Below are 24,081 nucleotides of genomic sequence, written 5' to 3' on the forward strand. Positions count from 1 at the left end.
TCTGCATCCCATCCATCTGGTTTGTCCCAGTGCACCAGTTTTGGGTGCCCTGTTTCATGCATCAAACTTGGACTGGTCATCTGTTTCACATATGATAATATACATGTTTCAATGCTACTCTCTCAAATCATCCCACCCTCACCTTCTCCCACAGAGTCCAACAGTATGTTCTTTATATCTCTGTCTCTTCTTCTATCTCAAATATAGGGTCGTCATTACCATCTTTCTAAATTCCATATAGATGTGTTAATATGCTGTATTGGTGTTTTTCTTTCTGACTTCACTCTGTATAATAGGCTCCAGTTTCATCCACCTCATTAGAATGGACTCAAGTGCGTTCTTTTTAATAACTGAGTAATATTCCATTATGTATATGTACCACAACTTTTTATCCATTCATCTACCAGTGGACATCTAGGTTGCTTCCATGTCCTAGCTATTGTAAACAGTGCTGCGATGAACATTGGGGTACATGTGTCTCTTTCAGTTCTGGTTTCCTTGGTGTATATGCCCAGCAGTGGAATTTCTGGGTCATATGGCAATTCTATTTCCAGTTTTTTAAAGAATCTCCACACTGTTCTCCATAGTACCTGTACTAGTTTGCATTTCCACCAACAGTGTAAGAGGGTTCCCTTTTCTCCACACTCTCTCCAGCATTTATTGTTTGCAGACTTTTTGATAGCAGCCATTCTGACTGGCGTGAGATGGTACCTCTTTGATTTATTTTTTAATTGGGGGATAATTGCTTTACAATATTGTGTTCATTTCTGCCATATATAACGTGAATCAGCCATAGGTATACGTGTGTCCCCTCCCTCTTAACCTTCCTCCCACCCCATCCCACCCCTCTTGATTCAAACCCAGTGCTCTGTCACAGCCATCATTTTTTTTTATTTTTTATTTTTGTACAGCTTTACTCTTTGCACATTTGCTAAAAATGTCCTCACTCCCCTCCCACGTCACAGCTGACTTTAGGGTCCCACTCAACTGTCCATTCCATGGCATCTTTGCTAATGCCCCACCATATTCTCAGTGCAGTGTATGGATCACAGCATTTACAAGCATTTACTTTGGGTACCTACTTTCTTCAGACCATTTGTAATCTCTGTAATAACCCCGTGCTCAGTCGCTTCGGTCACGTCCTGTACGACTCTTTATGACCCTATGGACTGTAGCCGGCCAGGTTCCTCTGTCCATGGGATTTTCCAACTAGGGATACTGGAGTGAGTTGCCATGCCCTCCTCCAGGGAATCTTCCCGACTCAGAGATCAAACCCAAGTCTCCTGCAGCTCCTGCATTGCAGGCTGAGGTTTTACTGCTGAGCCCCCAGGGAACCCTTGTGATAACTCTGAAAGGTAGTAATTATTACTGCCATTTTAAAGTTAAGGAACCAAACCACAGGTATATTAAGTGATTTCTCTGAAGTTGTACATCTAAATGGTTGCTGAGCTGGGCTCTGGACCTGGGTTCTTTCCTGCTCTGTCATCCTGCATCTCTGTATTCTTCCAGGGACTTCTTTATTATCTGAGCATGTATTCATCTACTCTGATCAGCAGTACATTTCCACATTACCAGTTCAATAAATAAAGGAATAGAAGAGCTTGTAGCTGATAATGAGTTTCAGGTATAAAGCAGTCCTATGATATAATCTTGGAAAATCATGTTAGAGCATAGCAATTTGTCTTTTTCAAAGAACTGTTTGTTTAGATTTAGGGGAAAGTATTTTGGTTATTATACATTTTGTTCAACACATGTTTACTGAGTGCTGTGTTCTCCAAAGCCCTGCCAGGAAACAGACATTGGTATGATTGTTTCTGTCCTCAGGGAACTATAGGAACTTATGACAGACAGACATCTGATGTGGGGGTGTGTGTGTGTGTGTGCATGCGCGCGCACGCGCATGTGCATTCAGTCATGTCCGACTCTTTGCAACACCATGGACAATAGCCCGCCAGCTTTTAGGCACTAAAAATAAAATGCCTCAGGTTTTTAAGCAGAGGAACATGTGACTACATTCAAATAGGACCAGGAAAGATTTCCTGAAGAATGAGTAGAATTCCAGTAAAAGGAGACTTTATGGGATGGCTGTTCAGGGGCTAGAAGTTTAAAATAAACATAAGAAAGAAATCTGGTTTGGTCCATTTATAATTCATATCAACGATTGATACCCTTTAATTGTAGATAAGAGCTATTTCAGTGATGGAGTATCAATTTAAAAAAATTTATTTTTTTGTAAAATAGATGCATAAGACAAATGTGGAACTTAATGAGTCCTAAGTGTGGATTTTAAGTGAGAAACAGGATGGGTTTGTCATTGCGTTTGTTGCATGGACTAGCCTAGGCCCTGGGTGTCACATTGGTCCTCTGTAGGGTGGGGATGACCTCTGGTAGATTCCTGCAGTTTTGTTTTGCTAAAGAGGTTACCTTGTGCTGTTGCAATAGTCTTCTTAAGGCCACACTGCCCCAGAGTGGCTTCACTTCTGTTCCTTAGCACATAATCCTTGGCTGCCTCAGCTAACTTTTTGACAGTGCTCTATTTTCTGGATTCTGGGCAGCCTCTTTTGGGGCTATAGACCTTTTTTTCCCCTGAGGTACAGCTAGAATCACAGCTAATATGTAGATGTGGACAGTCAATGTGTTACAAAGATTTGCTGTCGTATAAACTCAGGTCAAATCATAGTGGTTTAATGCCTATATGATGTTCTGTAAAACCTTTAGATGGGTTTAAAGGAATTCTTCCCTGTTTTAGTGTTTACTCTCCTCTGCCACTTACATGACAAGTGTGTTCATGGCTGCTGCTGCTGCTAAGTCTCTTCAGTCGTGTCCGACTCTGTGCGACCCCATAGACGGCAGCCCACCAGGCTCCCCCGTCCCTGGGATTCTCCAGGCAAGAACACTGGAGTGGGTTGCCATTTCCTTCTCCAATGCAGGATAGTGAAAAGTGAAAGTGAAGTCGCTCAGTCGTGCCGGACTCTTAGTGACCCCATGTTCATTAGCACCCATCAAAATTAAAATCCAGATGAAGTAGGCTTTTTGATATAATGTTTCAAAAAATATGCTGTTGCCTTCAGATGGTGTATAGAATAAACATCTGCATGTTTAAGACATTGTTCTAGAAGTGATAACAAAAAGGATTAACATGAAGCTTAGCATTCCTGGAGTTTGTTATTTCTAAAAAAAAATGACACTGGGGCCAGAAAATGGATTAAATTCAGAAGAGAATACAGAAGAGAATTCAATAGGAAAAAAAAGCCCAAGAAAAAGTAAATACATTGGGTAAATGTATTTATTAATATGTGCCCATGTGTGAAAATATTACATACAGTTTTTGAACATTTGTTTAGCTGTTGTCAATGCAATTTTGGACTCATACTTTTGTAAACAGGTTTAAATGTTTAAAATTTGAAATGAATTTTTTTTTTATGCAATCATTTGTGTTATTGACTGAAATCTTCTGTTCTCATAGATTTGATCCAGGCTACCAATGAGACCAATGTTAATATTCCTCAGATGGCAGACACGCTCTTTGAGCGGGCAACGAACAGTAGCTGGGTGGTTGTATTCAAAGCTTTAGTTACTACACATCATCTCATGGTGCATGGAAATGAGGTAAAGCTTGTAGACCTGAGTATTCTTTTTTTGGCAGGGGAGGGAGACTGATAAGCCTTAAGTCCCCCTACATTTACTAATTAGAAAAATAAGAGGAAGTATATAGAAAAGTCATCTGGAGTACAGTTTTGCTCTTCTGTTTACCCATGTTTCAGAAAAATGTTGTTAGACATGTGTTAAATATGTATATACCATGTAAACCTATTAATGGACAAATATGTTAGGAGAAAGAAACAGCAAGATTGTTTTTCCTATTGGAAGTACTCCTTTGTGCCCTGTGTGAAAATTGCTTACATAACAGTGTTTCATTTTGGAAAATACTGACAAACTAAAAATTAGCCACTTTATATGGGATGCCTACTGAATCCTATTAAATTCAAATGTTTCTGTTATACACAGAAATGCAAGATCATAAAACTTAATTCTGATTCAGTGAATATGGGATTCAGTTTTTATTCCCCATTAGAGAAAACCGGGAGACTAGGAAAATATACTGAGTGAAAAAAAAAAAATCACAATGAGAATGCATATTTTTAGAAATTCTATAAAAATTCCCTTTAATATCAGAAATTGTTGAAATTAATTCTTTGAGAATATTGATATTTGATTCTGATTTTTGTTTTTCAGAGATTTATTCAGTATTTGGCTTCTAGAAATACACTCTTCAATCTCAGCAATTTTTTGGACAAAAGTGGATCCCATGGTAAGAATATTATGTTTTATAATTTTCTTGCTAATGTTTTTGGTACAGAATCTTTTGATTTTTTTATTTATTCAAAATTCATTGAAAATCACTGTAACTGATAGCTCCACTTGGTATCTAAGAATAAAATATAAATGTAACTAGTTACTTTATAGTAGCTTTAAAATATTTGTTAGGTAACTCAGTATATGAATTATATATTAATTTTATTTTTTGTCTTTCAGTATTTACCTTAAAAAATAACAGTGGGTATGCTAGACCCACAGTTGTTTGTTTATGAAGGTATAGGAGGCAGTGAAGTTAAAAATACATTCCCAACTTAAAAGTACTCAGTTTTAAATGTTTTTCTAAATTAATAGGATTTGTACTACAATCATGTGTTCATTCACCATATTTTCTGCTTGTCTATTATGTATAGGCAAGCACACCAAGCATGAATAGCTCTCAGATAACTACATGTATTGAGTCTGAAATAATGAACAAAAATGCGAGGAAAAATCAGAAAAGACATTCTGTGCAAAGATGGTAGCATAACTAAATGGAATAGTCTTGGAATGTCTCATGCCAAAAGTATTTTTGCCTGAAGTAGGATTTTAAATGAGGCCTTTCTGGTACACTTATTCACCTCATCTTAGAATTATTTACATTTGAGGAGTTTAAAAAAAAAATTGGAACTAAGCAAAGCACAGTTGAACATATTTTATTTATTAGTTTTATTTCCTCTGCCCTTCCTCCAGGTTATGACATGTCTACCTTCATAAGGCGCTATAGTAGATATTTGAATGAAAAGGCTTTCTCTTACAGACAGATGGCATTTGATTTTGCCAGAGTGAAGAAAGGGTATGTTGTTTTTTTTTCTCATATTTGTTTGCACAGAGTAAGTCTTTGAGACATACATGATATATCTTCACTAAGTTAAATACCAACTAATTTTGGTCATGGAGGCCCAGTTTACAGTCACCTAAAAAAAAAAAAAGAAACTCAACTAATAATATTATGAAAGTTAGCCTTGAGGTTGCAATGTTACTGTGTTTTTATTTTCATGCAGAAAATCTGATTTGCTGCTCAAAGTTGACATGGTACAACAGTTTATTTTGTTAAAATCAACTCAAAATTCTTGAATACTTTTAAATACTGTTACATACTTTTAAATAATTTTATATACTTTTAAATAATTTTAAATGGAGAGAATTTAAACAAGTTTCATTAAAAGAATGTGGCTGTAGCTGACAATAATTATTTCAGTATGTTTTGTTTGAGGTGAAACTGAACTGTGTGTATGCATGGAGATCTGTTTTTGACAGGTAATACTGTTCTACTATTATACATTGTTGTTGCTATTGACCTACTAAGTCTTGTCCCACTCTTTTGCAACCCTATGGATGTAGCCCAGCAGTCTTCTCGGTCCATGGGATTTCCCAAGCAGGACTACTGGAGTGGGTTGCCATTTTCCTCCTCCAGGGGATCTTCCTGACCCAGGGACCAAACCTGCATCTCCTGCATTGGCAGGCAGATTATTCACTACTGAGCAACCAGGGAAGCCCATACTATTATACATGCACACACATAAGCACAAATACAAACACACCATAATTGAACTGATAATACTCATGTCCATTGAGTTGATGATGCTATCTAACCATCTCTTCCTCTGCAGATCCTGTATCCATTCATAATTTGAAATAATGGCAACATATAGAAATTTTAATATTTTAGTCTCAAGAATCACCCCCAAAAGATATAGCTCTATTTTCTGATAGCTGACCTAAATTTAGCTGAAAAATATAATCTTGCCTGTTCAAAACAGATTAGTTTCTTATGGATAAGCGTTTTATAAAATTAAGATTTTGGCTTTATCCCCTTATATTAGAGATGATTCTGGTTCATATGCCTTCCTCTGGCTTCTTATGTAGCCCCGGGCAGCCTTAGCTGATGTTCTAGCTCGATCATGACCTCTCCACAATAGGGCCACAGCCTTCTTAGAAACTTCTGAACCCTGAATAGGCAAATAAGGGCACTTGGGGATGCCCTTCCTGCCCCAGAAGTGGGAGAGACCCCAAAAGCTGCCATTATCAACCCGTTCACATCACCTGGGCATTTTCCTCCACTGTTTTGGTCCTGCTGCCCCTTGACTATTTGGATACAGGGGCTCCTTGGGAGGCCTGCAGTGAGTGCTCCCTGCAGTGCTCCATGCAGTCTCATTCTCTTCAGCTGGTTATTTACACTCAGCTCTCTTTGACCAACCTGCAAATCAGAATGTCCTTTTCATCACTTGATGGTTAATAGTATAAATTCTGCTCCTAGTCTACAGGTTTTGAAGTCTTCCAAGACATGTTTTATCTCTTTCTCTCTCAAAAACAAACAAGCTGGGGTTTAGGGAACCTAGAGTGTTAATACTAGTATTAATATTTTTGTTGTAGACTTAGAAAAGTCCATTCATAAATTCAACTGGCCTCTTTCATCCAGACCACACTGAGGGTGGTGCATAGAAAGCATTGCCTGTGTATTTGAGGATTGTGAGTACATAGAGGAGAACCAACACGGCCTCTTCTATCTCAAAATCAACCTGCAGGGCTCAGATGGTAAAGAATCCGCCTGCAGTGTGGGAGACCTGGGTTTGATCCCTGGGAGGGGTTCCCCTGGAAGAGGAAACAGCAGCCCACTCCAATATTCTTACCTGGATAATCCCCGTGGACAGAGGAGCCTGAAGGGCTATCGTCCGTGGGGTCACAAAGAGTTGGACACGACTGAGCGACTGAGCACGCACAGCACAGAAGGAAAATAGCTTAGAACGATGTGCATGGTCTCAAGTTTTCCACATACAAGTAAGTTTTGCCTTTTCCTTTCTTAATTGTAGGGCTGATGGTGTCATGAGGACAATGGCTCCTGAGAAGCTGCTGAAGAGCATGCCCATACTGCAGGGGCAGATTGATGCGCTGCTGGAGTTTGATGTGCGTATCTCACCAGAAAATGCATCTTACACAGTTATGTTGCCTTTTATTGGAAAGTGGGCTGCAGATAAAGAATTTCCTTAGGAAGTATATTTAGATTCCCCTCATGTCAGTGAGGGAGAAGGCACTGGCGACCCACTCCAGTACTCTTGCCTGGAAAATCCCTTGGATGGAGGAGCCTGGGAGGCTACAGTCCATGGGGTCGCTAAGAGTCGGACACGACTGAGCAACTTCACTTTCGCCTTTCACTTGCATGCATTGGAGAAGGAAATGGCAACCCACTCCAGAGTTCTTGCTTGGAGAATCCCAGGGATGGGGGAGCCTTGTGGGCTGCCGTCTATGGGATTGCACAGAGTCAGACACGACTGATGTGACTTAGCAGCAGCAATAGCATATCAGTGAGGGGCTTCCCGGTAGCTCCGTTGGTAAAGAATCCACATGCAATGCAGGAGACCCTAGTTCAATTCCTGGGTCAGGAAGATTCCCTTGGAGAAGAGATGGGCTACCCACTCCGGTATTCTTGGGCTTCCCTGGTGGCTCAGCTGGTAAAGAATCTGTCTGCCATGTGGGAAACCTGGGTTCCATCCCTGGGTTGGGAAGATCCCCCGGGAGAAGGCAATGGCAACCCACTCCAGTGTTCTTGCCTGGAGAATTCCACAGACAGAGGTACAATCCATGGGGTTGCAAAGAGTTGGACACGACTGAGTGACTAACACTTTCATTTTCATGTCAGTGAACTGGATTAACACTTAGTTTAGGCTGTCAGTGCGGTGGAGATGATTTTGGTTGCCCAGATTGTCAGAGCAGTTTACAGGTGTTAAATAACTTTAGTCCTGGAAAACCACACAAGCAGTGCATTCTTGGATCCGTATGTTCAGAGCAGGATGGTGGCCTCCTGTTGTGTTTGACAGGATCAAGTGGCTGCAGAAGGGACGTCCGGCAGGTAAATACCCCAGCCTGCTATTAAAAGCCATTTTATACAGTCTGCTTGTGTGACACCATCCGCAGAAGAGAATTATTTTTCTTCTGTCATGGTCCTTCTTTTGGATGATACCAACATGACTTGTTTCTTAAAACCAAACCTGTGTCATGACTCTGGTGTAACTGTACTAGTTTATACATGAGATAAGATTATATAGAACTAAACACATTTGCAGCAAGTAAAATTGGAGAAATCTGAATCAGATTGGTATATTGTATCAGTATCCATATCCTGATTGTGAGATTGTACTATAATTTTGTAAATAGTATGTGGAATCTCTGGTTTTTGTTTTTTTTTTAATAATTGAATGTGGACTTGTAGTAATTTCAAAATAAAAGTTCAATTAAAGAAACATATCTGATGCATGAAAATAAAATATTCTGACGTAAAGGGAGAGTTATAACTCACCTTGTTAGCTTTCCTCTATTTTTGTGGTTGACTAAAACAAAGATTTTCCTCAAATACTATTATTTGAAATCTCTGTTAAGACTGTTTGGGTTAGTCTATCACCAAGTCCTAGTCACAGCACCCAACTCCTGTGAAATTTCAGAGAAAGCAGCAAACCATGTTACTGTCTTATGAAAGATTTTACAGTAAGGAGTTCCCTTAGCTATATGTGGAACTACTTCCCTTAACTTTTTTGTCTTTATTCATTAATTTTTCTTAGCTTTCCTTACCTTTAATGATGGTATTGTCTTAATTAAAAGAGAAAAGAAGTCATAGAATGAGAAAGAGCAGAGCAAGGATTGGGAAATGGGGAGAAATTATTCTTCTTTTTGCTGGTGATTAGAGTGTTTGGTGGGTGGTGGGTAAATGCTATGAGTCTCAAGAATTACTTTAGGGGTAGTTGGCTAAGGTGTCTATTCCCTATGCTAGGCTTCCTCCATGACTCACTGCAGGCCCCTGGTGTCTGAACCCTTCCGAAGAGACTACTACACATGGGGAGGGAAAGAATGTACTATAACACGGTGGAAGCAGCAAGAGGACAGGTGTTCAGAAGTTGGGTTTGGTTTATCTGTGGCTCATTAATAAAATGTGTATTTTTCTTACACTTGATAGGCCAACTTCATTGACTTAAATTGAAGCAAACAATTGGCAATCCTTTTTTATATATTAGTAGGGTTACTAAAAGAGTTATATAGCATCTGTTGAATATGAGTCAATTTCTTGGTAATAATTTGAGACTTTTTAAAGCACTCTGAGAAAAATTGTCATTTGATGACTTGCAGTTAACAGATGAAATTTTCATCTTTTTTCTAGGTGCATCCAAATGAACTAACAAATGGTGTCATAAATGCTGCATTTATGCTTCTTTTCAAAGACCTTATCAAACTTTTTGCTTGTTACAACGATGGAGTGATTAATTTACTTGGTAGGTAGAATTACTGAATGGTGTCTATGAAGAGAGACTGTATCAGAATGCAGAGATTTAGATACCACAGACTTCATAAAAAATCTAAAGACATGACTCAGGTCACACTTCTGTGTGTTTTCTTACATCAAGGTTAAGTGCAGGGAATGGAAAGCACTCTAGGTATTTTCAGCAGAAAGGGATTCCATACAGGGGTTTTGGTGCTTAGAAAATTTTGGATTGACTGAAGGAACAGATTCTGGGCTTTGCCTCTTGGATTAAGACTCATAATGATTAATAACTTCCACTGTGCTGACAGCCACCTCTGAAACCACCCCTGACATGCTCCTATTTTGAAGTAATTCCATACGTCTCACCATCTTTCCTTCCACATAAAGTGAAAATGAGATAGAGATACTGCTTGACGATTGGCCTACAATAAAAGATTTCTTTCTACTGACAAGTCACCCCTTCCTGGGATGTAATGATTCAGCAAACCTCTTCCAGCTGGTGCCAGTTTGAGAAAACATCTCTAAGTCAAGCTTGAATTCTCTTTTCTGTCAACTGGTCATAGAAAACTCCCCAGTGACCATAGGCATCATTGGATGGGGAGAAATAGTTATCCAGAAGACATAGGTGCAGTGGGAGTTGAGCCACCTGTTCATACAACCTTACCTGGGTGTTCAGGAGCTACTCCAGGCTGATCTCTTATATTACCACCTCCATTTGGTGATGGATTATCTTCTTGCACTTGTTCAGCTTTATGGTTTGGTGTATTAGATATTGCTTGGTCTTACAATCACTTGGTGTTCTCTGAGGTCAGAACCCTCAGTCTCTAAAAGCAAGCCAAGAGCAATTTTTCCAAAGGAGATTAGTTACTGTCTAAGAAAGATATGGCCCTGCTTCAAAGCACTAGAAGTGTCTACTGTATTTTCCTACTGGTGTGTGCCAGAGCCGTCCTGCAGCATTTGGATCTGCTGCAGGCACTCTGAGTGCCTTTCCATCTGCAGGATCTCAAGCCCCATGGTGCTGCAGGTTGGAGCAGTTGCAGAGTCATCCTTGATCTGGGCCCTGCTTCCATGTGACACCATACCGGATGCTCTGTTTAGAGCGGCACATACACGTGTTGTGTGTGTTACCTCAAAACTGAAAAAAACTCAGCAAAACGCCTGCATTTTGGAAGTGCAAGGTGAAGCAGTGTGTTTTTCCTGTGGAGGGGACCTTTGGACCCACAGAAACTGCATTGAGGTAGCAGATCCCTAGGCTTTCATAGACTCTCTCCTTCCCTTTGACCTGCATGTGACTTATTAAGGCACCTACCATATGTGAAATTCTTGCCCACCAGCTACAGTCAGCCTGATATCATCAAATAGTATCCATTGACGTTAGCATAGCCAGAGAAATTAATATACTTAAAATAAGACAGTGAGCATGTACCGGCATCCTTGCCAGATGAAAGCAAACTACTTCTAATGGGCTCTGCTTACTGGACTAAGTACAAAAGAATTTGCTAGTTTGTTAGATGCTTATCCCATGGCAGGAACTGTGCTGCTTTTATGCTGGAAAGGACAACACATCTGGATGTCTGCCAGTAAGAATCATCACCTGATTGAGTTTCCAGTAACCTGTGGTTCATCTCTAAAATCCACTTACCTTTTGCACAAGCCAGATATGAAAGTTTAACTGGGAATATGATGGAACTGCTACCCTGTATGTTTGCAGAGATCAGGAAACTGATGTGAGGATTCTGCTAGATTCAGAGTATTTCTGTTCCATCTACATATTCAGAAAACTGGGAAAATAACCAATGTTAGTTTTGTGCATCCACTGATTATAATTTTTTTTAATCTCCTAATCCCCAGAAAGCCTTCACTCAGATTGGTAGAAAATAATAGCAACATTTTTGGGATCCCTAGAGAATAGCATCAGCTTAGAGTCTGTGTCCCTGAAAACTGGGTATGTCCCTTTCCCGTGTGTGTAGTCACTCTGGTAAATGTCCCTTTGCTGTAGAGTAGGAATAGATACTTTGGGCTGTCTTTCAAGGCTTTGACTCAAGAATATCTGGAGGGCTTGTTAAAATTGAGATTGCTGGACATTAACCCAGAGTTGTAATTCAGTAGATCTGGAGAAGGAGATGGCAACCCTACTCCAGTATTCTTGCCTGGAGGGTCTGTTGGACAGAGGAACCTGACAGGCTACAGTCCATGGGGCCACAGCTTTGGACATGACTGAGCACGCATGCACACATATCTAATTCAGTAGGTCTAGGGTAGGGCCTGAGAATTTGCATGTCTAGGAAGGGCTTGAAAGGTACCGTTACCACTGATCTCTGGGACTTCCATTTGGGAACCACTGTGTTAGAGCTACTCACGAACACTCAGGCTAGTATTTCGAATCGGTGATTTTTGGCCTGTTCACTCACATTGATGAGTTATCAGTGACAACACAAAAGACAATGTAGTGGTCCCTCTTTCCTGCTCAGAACTTTAGAATTTGTTTGGTTTTTCTAGACTTATATCAATTATTATTGTCCAATTCAGGAGGAAAAAGAATATAAGACATCTAGTTCAGTTTGTTTTCAGATCAGCATGAGTAAGTTTTTTTTTTTTTTTTAACTTTACAATATTGTATTGGTTTTGCCATATATCAACATGAATCCGCCACAGGTATACACGTGTTCCCCATCCTGAACCCTCCTCCCTCCCTGTACTATCCCTCTGGGTCGTCCCAGTGCACCAGCCCCAAGCATCCAGTATCTATAAGTAAGTCCCCTAGAATATCTGGGAGCTACTTATGTTAAAAATTAATTTTTTACAATTTAAATTTAACTCAGGGTCATGTATCTTATCTGGCAACCCTACTGCCAGCATGATCGTGGACAATCTTGGACTGCTTTTAGTATGTATGGTTTTTTCCTCTTGAGGCAGACTTTGTACTTGTCTCCCGAGGGCAGGCTGGATTGCTGGGTTCTACACCTCATTCTCCGAATCGAAGCAGTTGGCGAGGGGAAAAGAGTAAGAAGTAGAGGGATGGGGCATAAGGAGAATTTTTATTTCCCTGTGGCAGGTGGGCTTCCCAGGTGGCACTGGTGGTAAAGAACTTGACTGCCAATGCAGGAGACAGATGCAGGTTTGATCCCTGGGTCGGGAAGATCCCCTGGAGGAGGAAATGGCAACCCACTCCAGTATTATTGCCTGGAGAATCCCATGGACAGAGGAGCCTGGTGGGCTATAGTCCATAGGGTCACAAAGAGTTGGACACGACTAAAGTGCCTTAGCATGCACGTGGAAGGTGGGGTGATTATAGAATCTCCAAGCAAGGCAGGACCAACACCTTCAGAATGAGAAGGAAAAGATTTTTCCAGCAAAGGTAGCTCATTTTGGTTTGAATCTACCAAGTACTTTTCTTTCTCAGTAAGAGCCCTAACGTTCACAAAGGAGACCACGCCGAGGCTAGAAATTTAATTTAGCCACACATGTTATAATTCAGCAACTCACAAGATTAGACTCTGACTTTAGCGATGACAGCCCTGTGACTGCAAGGATAAGATTATTGCAGGGCAGCATGGAGTACCATAGTCTGACTGGAGCCTTGAGCCAATCATTTTAAATCCTGTGTTGTCATTTTCCTTTTTAAGCTCTCGGGTGGAGTCAGAAGCAGGCGCCCTCCCCACCGTTCCATCTGCCTCATTCTCATCATGGTTCTCTCCCAGCCACTGCTTGTTCTGATAAGCTTCATTCTAAGGTGCTCATTTCAGAAAACCACAGGCCATAATTTAAGTAATTATTTTGCTCCTCTGCAGCATGGATTCCACGAATCCATTTCTCCTCTAGTTGCAGGTGGTCATCTCTGCCTTCAAATTCAGTCAGGTTGCATATCTGATCCCAGACTCCCCCCTTTATTTTTGAGGGTCTGAGTTCTAAAGCCAGTTCAGCGCGGAATATTGTGTCTATGCCAGAAACAGAAACCACTCTATGTATTCTAAATAGAAGAGGATTCCAAACAAGGGGTTGCGTCCTCATGTAATTGCTGGAAGCCTGCAGGAACTGGTTCTGGGCTCGGCCTCGGGAGATGCTTCTGAAGTAATAAGTTCCTGTGCCCTAGGGAAGCTGCTGCTTCTGGGTCACTCCTTTAAGGTGTGCTGAAACCGCCTCGGCTGCCTTGCAAACTGGAAAGCTGGAGAAGCAACCCTGGATGCTGTAATCCAGGGATTTAGGGAGTCAGAGCCAGTGGCTGTGACTGCGATCATTACCCTCAAAGCCCAGGAAGCTGGAGGATGGCAGTGGAGTGCTGAGGAAGATGTCTACCCTCCCAGGAGCTTATCACTTGCTGTAAGAGAACACTGGACGGGTACAGGAAGCCTGCTGCTGCCTCAGTTTCCCCTTCCAGATCTCCCCGAAGTCTGTCTAATGTGCAGAGCTGAATTTGCCATCCTGGCTTCTCACGAGGATAGAAAAAGAATAGACTCGGGCGTACCAGTGACTGTCGAATACAGGGCCCTGGGAGGCTTTGCCTTTTGTGGGGAAAAATTCCTACCTGTGGTTTGCCGTTCAAAATCACATCACTTTTATTTCAGGTGGGAGAGTTTGTCAGCAAGCCAAGTAAGATTTTTGCCAGCCACTTTTTCTGACTGATCTTAATACTCTTCTTTATGGCTCATAAATGTGAGCTTTTGCTGAAGTTCATTTTCAGCCATGTACTATTTGGCTTTTTCTGTATGCTCTTCACGGAAAAACTTTTATCTTCATTATGATGAGTCTCACATCTATTCTTTCAGTTCTTCCCTTCCTCCTGAGCTTCAGTTTTGCATGTCTACCGATATGTTGACATTTAAATTTAGATACGCTAGTAAAGTAATGCTCAAAATTCTCCAAGCCAGGCTTCAGCAATATGTGAACCGTGAACTTCCAGATGTTCAAGCTGGTTTTAGAAAAGGCATAGGAACCAGATACCAAATTGCCAACATCTGCTGGTTGACCAAAAAAGCTAGAGAGTTCCAGAAAAACATCTATTTCTGCTTTCTTGACTATGCCAAAGCCTTTGACTGTGTGGATCACAATAAACTGTGGAAAATTCTGAAGGAGATGGGAATACCAGACCACCTGACCTACTTCTTGAGAAACCTATATGCAGGCCAGGAAGCAACAGTTAGAACTGGACATGGAACCACAGACTGGTTCCAAATAGGAAAAGGAGTACGTCAAGGCTGTATATTGTCACCCTGCTTATTTAACTTATATGCAGAGTATTATGAGAAATGCTGGTCTGGAAGAAGCACAAGCTAGAATCAAAATTGCAGGAAGAAATATCAATAACCTCAGATATGCAGATGATACCACCCTTTTGGCAGAAAGTGAAGAGGAACTAAAAAGCCTCTTGAAAGTGGAAGAGGAGAGTGAAAAAGTTGGCTTAAAGCTCAACATTCAGAAAACTAAGATCATGGCATCTAATCCCATCACTTCATGGCAAATAGATGGGGAAACAATGGAAACAGCGTCACACTTTATTTTTTGGGGCTCCAAAATCACTGCAGATGGTGATTGCAGCCATGAAATTAAAAGACGCTTACTCCTTGGAGTAATATGTCCCTGGTGGCTCAGACGGTAAAGCGTTTGTCTGCAATGCAGGAGACCCAGGTTCGATCCCTTGGTTGGGAAGATCCCCTGGAGAAGGAAATGGCAGCCCACTCCAGTATTCTTGCCTGGAAAATCCCATGGACAGCAGAGCCTGGTAGGCTACTGGCCATGGGGTCGCAAAGGGTCAGACACGACTGAGCCACTTCACTCACTATTCACTACTCCTTGGAAGGAAAGTTATGACCAATCTAGATAGCATATTAAAAAGCAGAGACATTACTTTGCCAACAAAGGTTCGTCTAGTCAAGGCTATGGTTTTTCCAGTAGTCATATATGGATGTGAGAGTTGGACTGTGAAGAAAGGTGAGCGCGGAAGAATTGATGCTTTTGAACTGTGGTGTTGGAGAAGACTCTTGAGAGTCCCTTGGACTGCAAGGAGATCCAACCAGTCCATTCTGAAGGAGATCAGCCCTGGGATTTCTTTGGAAGGAATGATGCTAAAGCTGAAACTCCGGTACTTTGGCCACCTCATGCAGAGTTGACTCATTGGAAAAGACTCTGATGCTGGGAGGGATTGGGGGCAGGAGGAAAAGGGGACAACAGAGGATGAGATGGCTGGATGGCATCACCGACTCGATGGACGTGAGTCTCAGTGAACTCCGGGAGTTGGTGATGGACAGGGAGGTCTGGCATGCTGCAGTTCATGGGGTCGCAAAGAGTCGGACATGACTGAGCAACTGAACTGAACTGAACCATGTTCTTTTTTATGTAATTTAAAAAAATTTGGCTCTGTTGGGTCTTCGTTGTGGCACACACGATTTCATTGCGGCACATAGATTCTCTAGTTGTGGCGCACGAGCTCAGTAGTTGTGGTGCATGCACTCAGTAATTATGGCACGTGGGCTTAGTTGCGCTGTGGCGTATGGGATCTTAGTTCCCCAACCAGGGATTGAACCCACGTCCTCTGCGTTGCAAGGCAGATTCTTAACCATTAGACCATCAGGGAAGTCCCAGATACTATTTTCTTACCTAAAACTTGGCAGTCTCTGAAACAGCTCTTAAATTTGTCCTTCTTAACCTCCTCATTTCTGTTTCTAATAATTATAATTAGTTATAATAGTCTTCTAAACCTGAAACCTCAGTTTTAAACTCGCTTTGAGTTGCCCATTTACTAAAATCCATGCCAGTCAGAAATGATTCATTCTCATCCTCTCTCCCCAGGGTACCCCTTTTCATCCCCGCTTCTGTTTCTGCCTTTATGATTGATTTACCGATTAAAGATATTAAGTCACATGACTCTATTCTGTTTTTGTCTTGAACAGTTCCTTCCTTCAGTGCCACTTAGCTTTATGTTGACTTTTTTGAAAGATTATACTAAACATACATTTTCTCCTTAAAATAATAACACTTCAATAAATATTTTTATTTAATTAGAAAAAGGAGGTCTCTTGGCTGTGATTAGGAGCAGAAAAGAAGATTTGTACCTTTTAAAATTAGAGACCTGAGTTCTCAAAAGTGGTAGTTGTACACTCTGGCATTGAATGGTCTTTGTTCATCATTGTTGTCAACTTGGTCTTGTAAAAGTAACACTCTAGAAGATAAAAACTACACTCAGTATCCTGAGTGTTTTGAGACACCTCTGTGTTTGTTTACTAAATGGTGTTGGGAATTAACTTTATATTATAGGTGAGTTTCAGCCAAGGACTTCATGACCAATTCTCTGTATCTAAAATTGGAATCTATAGTGGTGCAGATATTTGCAAGCATTTTATCGCTCTGACCTATGAATAAGAAGATGCTTCCCTTACTGACTAATGGTCATTAGTAAGAGTCCACATGCAAAGTCTCAGTTTGTTTCACTGGAATGAGATACCTTTTCATCTGGTCCTTTTCTTAGGACAGTTATTCTGTGACAGTCAGTACTAATATGACAAAGGACTTTATTAGCACTTTGTAAAGATTCATGTTACAAATGTCAGAATTTGATCATTTCAAATACTGAAAATCAACGTGTTATCTTTAATATGAAAGAAAAACATGCATTTCTAGGCCCATCCCCTCTGTTAAAAGTGTCAATTTCTCTGGTTTCTAAAGGGATAAGAGGACTTCAGCTTCGCACTGGTCAGTACCTGTTGCCTTTCTGTGTCATTACCACTGTTACAGAAACATTTAAGAGATTATAACCTAAAACCATCATCATTGAAAATATTTTGTTCCTTAATCCTAAATTACCAAGAAAAATAAAATACAGTAATACAATATAAACAATTTAAAAAGCGTACAGAGGAGACAAAAATTTCTTAAAAATTTGGTGCATTGGTTCTAAGAGGAAATTGGGATTATTCAGCTTGATTTCTCTTTTTGTGTTATCGCTGAAGATCTGATTCAAAGACAAACTCAGATTATAGTTTAAAAAAAAAGTAAGACACGTAGAAGAAATTGTTTTGGGGAAGATTGTTTTAAAAGAAAAAAAGTGTTTTACAGAATAGGTCCTAATTTTCAAAGGTTTAAACTGGAAAGATTTGTTCCCGTATAGCACCATACATAATTCTGTCTCTAGTTTAGAACACAGGGTAGGGTGGATAAAGAAGGTATCCTAAAATTTGGTCATTTTTTAAAATATCCACTTTCCTCTCAAATCTTAACAAGTAGAAAACAGCATGTGTTTGTTTTCTTGGTCTTTTTGCTTCTCTTGAATGCCCTACAGGGGAGATCCCTGTTAAAAAGTAAAATTACCAAAAGACTGTCAACCGAAGGTAATGAGTAGCTACCCTTGATAATTAGTTCTTTGTGTAATTATATATTGTTCAACTTAAGAAAATTAAAAATACTTTTGAGGTAGTAAAATAACATGCTGAATGAAATCTAGAACTTTCAGATGTGAGAAAGCATAAAAATAGCATACGTTGTGCAAATATAAAATGATGAAGATACTGAGCCATCAGTTACAATCTAAGGTTGCCCGGGAGCTATTGTAGACATCGGCTGACTGTGTCTCTGTCTGCAATGACAATAATTTTTCCTTGAATGAATGGAGGAATGATTGGCTAGGGAAACCACTGCTAACATACTAGTTTTCTTCAAAACATGTATGGAGAAAATACAGTCTCATACTGTAATTATTATTCATGGCTGAATTCTAGTCTTGGGAGGCAGAAAAGGGCAGCAAAAGGATTCTGTAATTCTCTCTAGAAAGTTAAAGATTGAGAAAGAGGGTATGATTATAGACTAGAAAATATGAAACTCCACTGTTTTATAACTAAAAGAATAATGTTTGAAAGAATTAGTTGATGAGTGGTAAAAGCAAGTGTTATTTATATGAAATGTAGACAATTTAAAGAATTCTTTAATTCAGGGAAGTTTATAGATGATTACTTTATAATAAATAGATTATTGCTTTATAATAAACTAGTAAGAAAATAAAGATGCTGTAAGATGCAGTCATAACTTTCGAGATTGTTATCAGCAAGAATTTGGGGTAGTTTTCTGAAACTGAGTACCAGGGTATATGGATCGTGAAGTAAACCTGTTGTTACAGTGGATATATTCTTCTACTTTAACTGTATTTTCATTATTTAAATCGTTTCATGTGAGACACTGTAGAACATAATACCTTTCTTGAACTACTGGAACCTCCCTTGTTCAGGTATTTTCATACTTAGCATACACTTTAGTGCCAGTTGTTTTAATTCAGACATTAAAGTTGTAAGTAATAGTATCAGGGTAAGCTTAGAAGAAGATTGAATATAATACTCTTTTTGAAATGCTTATCTGCCTCTTCTAGAAAAGTTTTTTGAAATGAAGAAAGGACAATGTAAAGATGCTCTGGAAATCTATAAACGATTTCTAACTAGGATGACACGCGTGTCTGAATTTCTAAAAGTTGCAGAGGTAAGTGATATTAACTCATATATCTGGAGTAAACAATAGAATTCATAATCTGGAAAGACATTCTGCCGCAGAGTCACAATGTATTAGGGGCAGAAGTCATCTCATCCAGGTTCTCACCCAGATCTGTGCTCCATACTTCTGCACTTCAGTCAGATTGTTCTGTGTCCAAATAAAAGTTTCGTGGATGCTCAGCTCACTCACAGCTTTGCAAGGTGGTTCATTCCTCCATCTCACCCTATGACTGTTCTTGATTGTAAGAAAGTTATTCCTTTGTATTGAACCCTAGAAAAAAGCCCTTAAAAAGTCTGTCCATTGTTCTCAGTATGTAAATGACAAACCGTAAACTCTTTCTTACTTTATTATTTTAATAATGTAATACTTTTCTTTACTTTCTTACTTTATTATTTTGTCAAAATGATTTAAACACAAGAAAAAAAGGAAACAGTATAATTTTATAAAGTTTATAAATTGTTTCTTAAGAATGTCTCTTTATAAGTAATCACAGTAACTGTGTAGCTATACAGTCTTCTTCCTGGAGTTATCTGTAAATTGGTGTTTTCTCCTACGAAATCCAATGATCGACTCAGACTGATAGTGGAGATTATGACATTTTACTACAGTCCTTTGTCAGGATGAATTAAGGGTTCCCTGGCGTGTCAGCTAACTGATTGCTAACCCCTCAACTTTGTGAGAGGGGTTCTGAAGCTCATCCACAAAGAATAAAATGGTGTGGACGTGGGACATTTATGCCAGGTTTTTGCTGTTTTCACCATTTTCAGGCTATAACACAAGAATAGTAGGAGTTTTATACATGTAATTTCAAAAGTACTCCAGTCTGTGTTATTTTTCAAATTTCATTTATTCATGGGAATGGTAATTGTCACATTCAAATTCCAAGTTCAGAATAATCTTGCAGAATGCTATCTTTTGAGCTTAGACCTGTTCAGTTTATAATCAGAATTTTTTTTTAAAAATTATATAATACGGAAAACAAAAGGTAAAGATTAGCTGTATAAATTAATGCTTTAAAGCATTCATGTGTACTTCCATGGGTTTATTGAAGTTGGTGGCCTTTAAGAAAAATAGAACTGCTTGAAACTTTTGCTGCTACACTAGTTTTTTGTATTTGATATGATTTTCCCATGATTTAACCATAAGTATCAGTATAATCTAGTAAAATTTGCCTACTTTTTTCCTGTGAAAAGATACCTAAGCACCCAGGGCAGAAGATTATTTCACGGTTCAATTAATTCCTGGTACACATTCTTTCTAGTGTTATCATCTGATATTGTGTATATCAGAAAAATAAAGCATTGGACATGTTACAGTTTGAGGTATATATTTCTCTAATCAACATGAAAAGGCTGGGATCAAGGTCTTCATGAGAAAAGGAGTGCTTATTATCAATTCATTCCATTCTTACATGTAAAATTTTATTTTGTGTCTCGATAACCTCATGTTATCTCAGACCCATTTTAAGCTGCTGAGAAGGAGATATACAGAAATTAGATGTTATTTTGAGAGTTTTAAGTATTTTTGTTTTATTCAAACTTTATGACTAAGACTTTTTGTAGATTGGATGAAATGAAAGTGAAAGTGAGTTCCTCAGTCATGCCCAACTCTGCAGTCTCATGCACTGTAGCCCACCAAGCTCCTCTGTGGGGTTTCCCGGGCAAAAATACTGGAATGGGTTGCATGCCCTCCTCCAGGTATCTTCCTGACCCACGTATCGAGCCCATGTCTCCTGCAGCTCCTGCATTGCAGGCAGATTCTTTACCATCTGAGCCATCAAGGAAGCCCAGAATGGATACTAATTGACAAAGTTGTTTTTAGTAGAATAAATATTAATTGCAAGGGGCTGTGTTCTCTTTCATATTTAAATTACATTATCTATAATTTAAACAGTAACTGAATACTAATATTTAGTGGTTTGGTTATGAATGTTAAATACAGAGAATTTTCAACAAATGTACAACCCTTCTCTTTCTACGAAAAGTGATTGTGTGGGTACCTTGTATGGACTTCTGCCTGGTAAGCTGCCCTGTAGTTAACACCATTTGTCTGAAGGATGTGTGGGAGACTTCCACAATGTTGTTTATGAAATATGACTTTATTATAGGCTGTTTGGCAAATGTTAACATTAATTGTCTATCATATTAAAAGAGATATCCATAGTTCCTATGGCCATTTCCACATTTTGCAGGGGAATTGCTTGAAGTACAGAAAACTTGCCATGTTTTGAATTCTTATGCTGAAGCTTCTAAAGCAGACAGCTCAAACTTTGTAAAATGGTTATTTAACAGGTAATAGGCATGTCTGCTAAACGCACTTCCCTTTTATAGAACTAAGTTATTCTTAGTTTGTGATTCCAAGGTAAATACCAACTCGTAGGAGTTATGTCTCCCAGAATACTTACAGACAGAAAGTGATGAGATTTCTGTAATACAGTCACACTTCAGCTCTATTACCTTAGTTAAGTGTTCAGGGCAGTAAAAATAGCAAATAAAGAAAGAATTCCTAAACTATGTCTTTAACAGAGTTACCCACTTAATAGAATCACATCACCTTTTACCTACATGATTCCATTATTAAGAATCTATAATGCTTTTGGTTTCCCTGGTGGCACAAACGGTAAAGAATCTGCCTGCAATGCGGATGACCCAAGTTCAGTCCCTGGGTCGGGAAGATCCTCTGGAGGAGGGAACAGCTTCCCACTCTAGTATTCTTGCCTGGAGAACTCCATGGACAGAGGAACCTGGTGGGTTACAGTTCATGGAGTGGTAAAGGGTTGGACACGAGTGAGCATCTAATACACACACATAATGCTTTAATTTCAAACATGCTGACTTCATTCATATTAGTATTTTAATAGATCATCTCAAGAGGTATTGATATACAGACGTGTGAAGTTGCCTTAATTTATAATTCCATAATTTGAAAGAATATGAGTATAAGGATGACACAGATAGCTCCCAACAAAGAATTACCATCCCAAAATGCCGATACCGCCAAGTTGAAAAACCTTTTTGGAGATACAGAGAAGGCAAAAGGAAGAAGTTAGCTCATATGTGTCACTCATGTGGATTTTCCACTCTCCAGTTTGACATACTGTCTTTGCAGAAGCCTGACACTTAAACTTCCTGCGTGTGCTTCTACATTTCCACAGCTTAACAAAACACTTCGATTCTCAGAGAGAGACATTTTTCTGTAAGCCTCAATTTCCTCATTTATACAGCATGAGAAAATTAAAGTTACGATTTGTATTTTAATCCCAACTTTTTATTTTGAATAATTTTCAAACCTATAAAAAGAGTTGATAGAGTTGTATAGTGAACTCCTGTATACCCTCTTCATTGATTGACCTTAAAAAAGTGAATCTATTCCCATATTTGCATTCTTACTAGCTCTTTCTTTTTCTATCCCTCACTCCCTTCTCTTCCTTCCCCAAGCTACCAAGATTAAAAGTTCACATGTGCTTTTATCTAGTAATTCTACTTCCACAAATGTGCCCTACAGATGTATCCACACAAGTGGAAAATAATGCGTGCAGCATTGCTTTCAATGGCAAGAGATGGGAAGCAACTTAAATGTTCATTAATAAGTGACTTGTTAAATAAATTATAGGATGAGGAAGCTGCTTCAAAATAAGTACATAATTATTTCCCACATTACTATACAATAACAGTATGCCATATACACTGGGATTATGCTTTTAACTTGACAATGTATCTTACAGCCATATCCATATTAATATACAGAGTTTCCTCATTTTTTGAAGCAGCTTCCTTCTAGTTGCCATTAACCATGGAGGAAATTTTTTACACTTCAGTTTCTTAAGTTCTTTTTTTTGGGTTCAGCAAAATTCTGTTCATTTGTTATTTCTAACTCTGTTGCCAAAATCATTGCTCTTTTGTTGATTGGAAAACTACACAAAAAGCACATATTCAGACTGAGATTAATGTACATAATAACAACTATTTTTTAGCAAGATTGAACTGTGGTTTTAACTAATACTCTAGGTGATCTAAGAAATTAATTTTTTAAATTCTGTTAAGTAACTTTTTTTTTTAATCCACAGCAAGTTGGCATTGATAAAGGTGACATTCCTGACCTCACTCAGGTGAGTGATTGTCTAAGTGAAAAACTTAGTATGCATGAAATTACTAATCCATATTTTACCATAAATGGTCTTACTGAGGGCAGAGTCTTGTAAGCATTTGATGCATTTTGAATGTAGGCCAACCACCTTTCTTGGAAATCATTCTAACTTGCTTATTTTTTCTAGCTATTGAATATATTTCTAGAGATATGGAGATTTTCCTACTCTTAAAAAATTTCTTTTTGAAAGACAACTGAATATAATTATTGAGCTCATTTTTTCATTCTTAAATTTGAACCAAAAGGAAGCTTTAAATAATGTTTAAAAGGTACTTTATTCATGAAACATGACTATTCGTAGGCATGTAATCAGAACATTTGAACTATTATTCTGCTTGTTCTAGTTTTCAATGTGTCCCAGGGATGGAGAAGGGGGCACGAATGAGGAGAACACTGATGTCATAGTTCTACTAAACTAATTCTTTTCTCCCGTATGAATGGGAGAAATGTCTATATACAAAAGAACCTTTTTTTAAAAAAAAGTAGTAGTGGTAGATAGTGATTTTTCTGGAGACTTTCTAGAAAGCAAAAGCAATAGTAGTGCTTCCTTAAGAACCCTTTTATCTGTCAAGAGAGGACGGTGTACAGCTCCTCTGATGTAGAACTGAGACCATTCACACATGCACAGAGTTATTGTAGAACCTTTCTCCTAATTGGCTGGAACTGTTTTTGTTGAATCAGCTTGTCGGCCTGTTGTAGTAAATTTCGGTCCCAAACATGTTCTTTAGCTCAAGACAGATGATAGGAGAAAGTATAGGACTGTCATCATATATACCAGTAATGAATATATGAGTTTCCTGTCTTTGTAAATTAAAAAAAAAGTTATTATTATTATCCCTTAAAGTGTCTCTATATTTAAA

At 39.0% G+C, this 24,081-nt stretch overlaps 1 protein-coding gene across 10 annotated transcripts in view; it reads left to right on the forward strand.

The window, feature by feature from the left end:
- SNAP91 (synaptosome associated protein 91) overlaps positions 1-24,081 on the forward strand; it is a 239,691-nt gene that overhangs the window by 56,820 nt on the left and 158,790 nt on the right. For all 10 annotated transcript variants that reach the window (XM_044924466.2, XM_025294813.3, XM_044924468.2 and 7 more), the window contains exons 3-9: positions 3,467-3,609; positions 4,237-4,312; positions 5,050-5,152; positions 7,170-7,263; positions 9,506-9,617; positions 18,957-19,063; positions 23,142-23,183. In XM_044924466.2, coding sequence (XP_044780401.2) covers positions 3,467-3,609; positions 4,237-4,312; positions 5,050-5,152; positions 7,170-7,263; positions 9,506-9,617; positions 18,957-19,063; positions 23,142-23,183 — 677 coding nt within the window. The remainder of the gene's footprint in view (positions 1-3,466; positions 3,610-4,236; positions 4,313-5,049; positions 5,153-7,169; positions 7,264-9,505; positions 9,618-18,956; positions 19,064-23,141; positions 23,184-24,081) is intronic.

Source organism: Bubalus bubalis, chromosome 10 (assembly GCF_019923935.1).
Source record: "Bubalus bubalis isolate 160015118507 breed Murrah chromosome 10, NDDB_SH_1, whole genome shotgun sequence".
NCBI classification, from domain to species: Eukaryota; Metazoa; Chordata; class Mammalia; order Artiodactyla; family Bovidae; genus Bubalus; species Bubalus bubalis.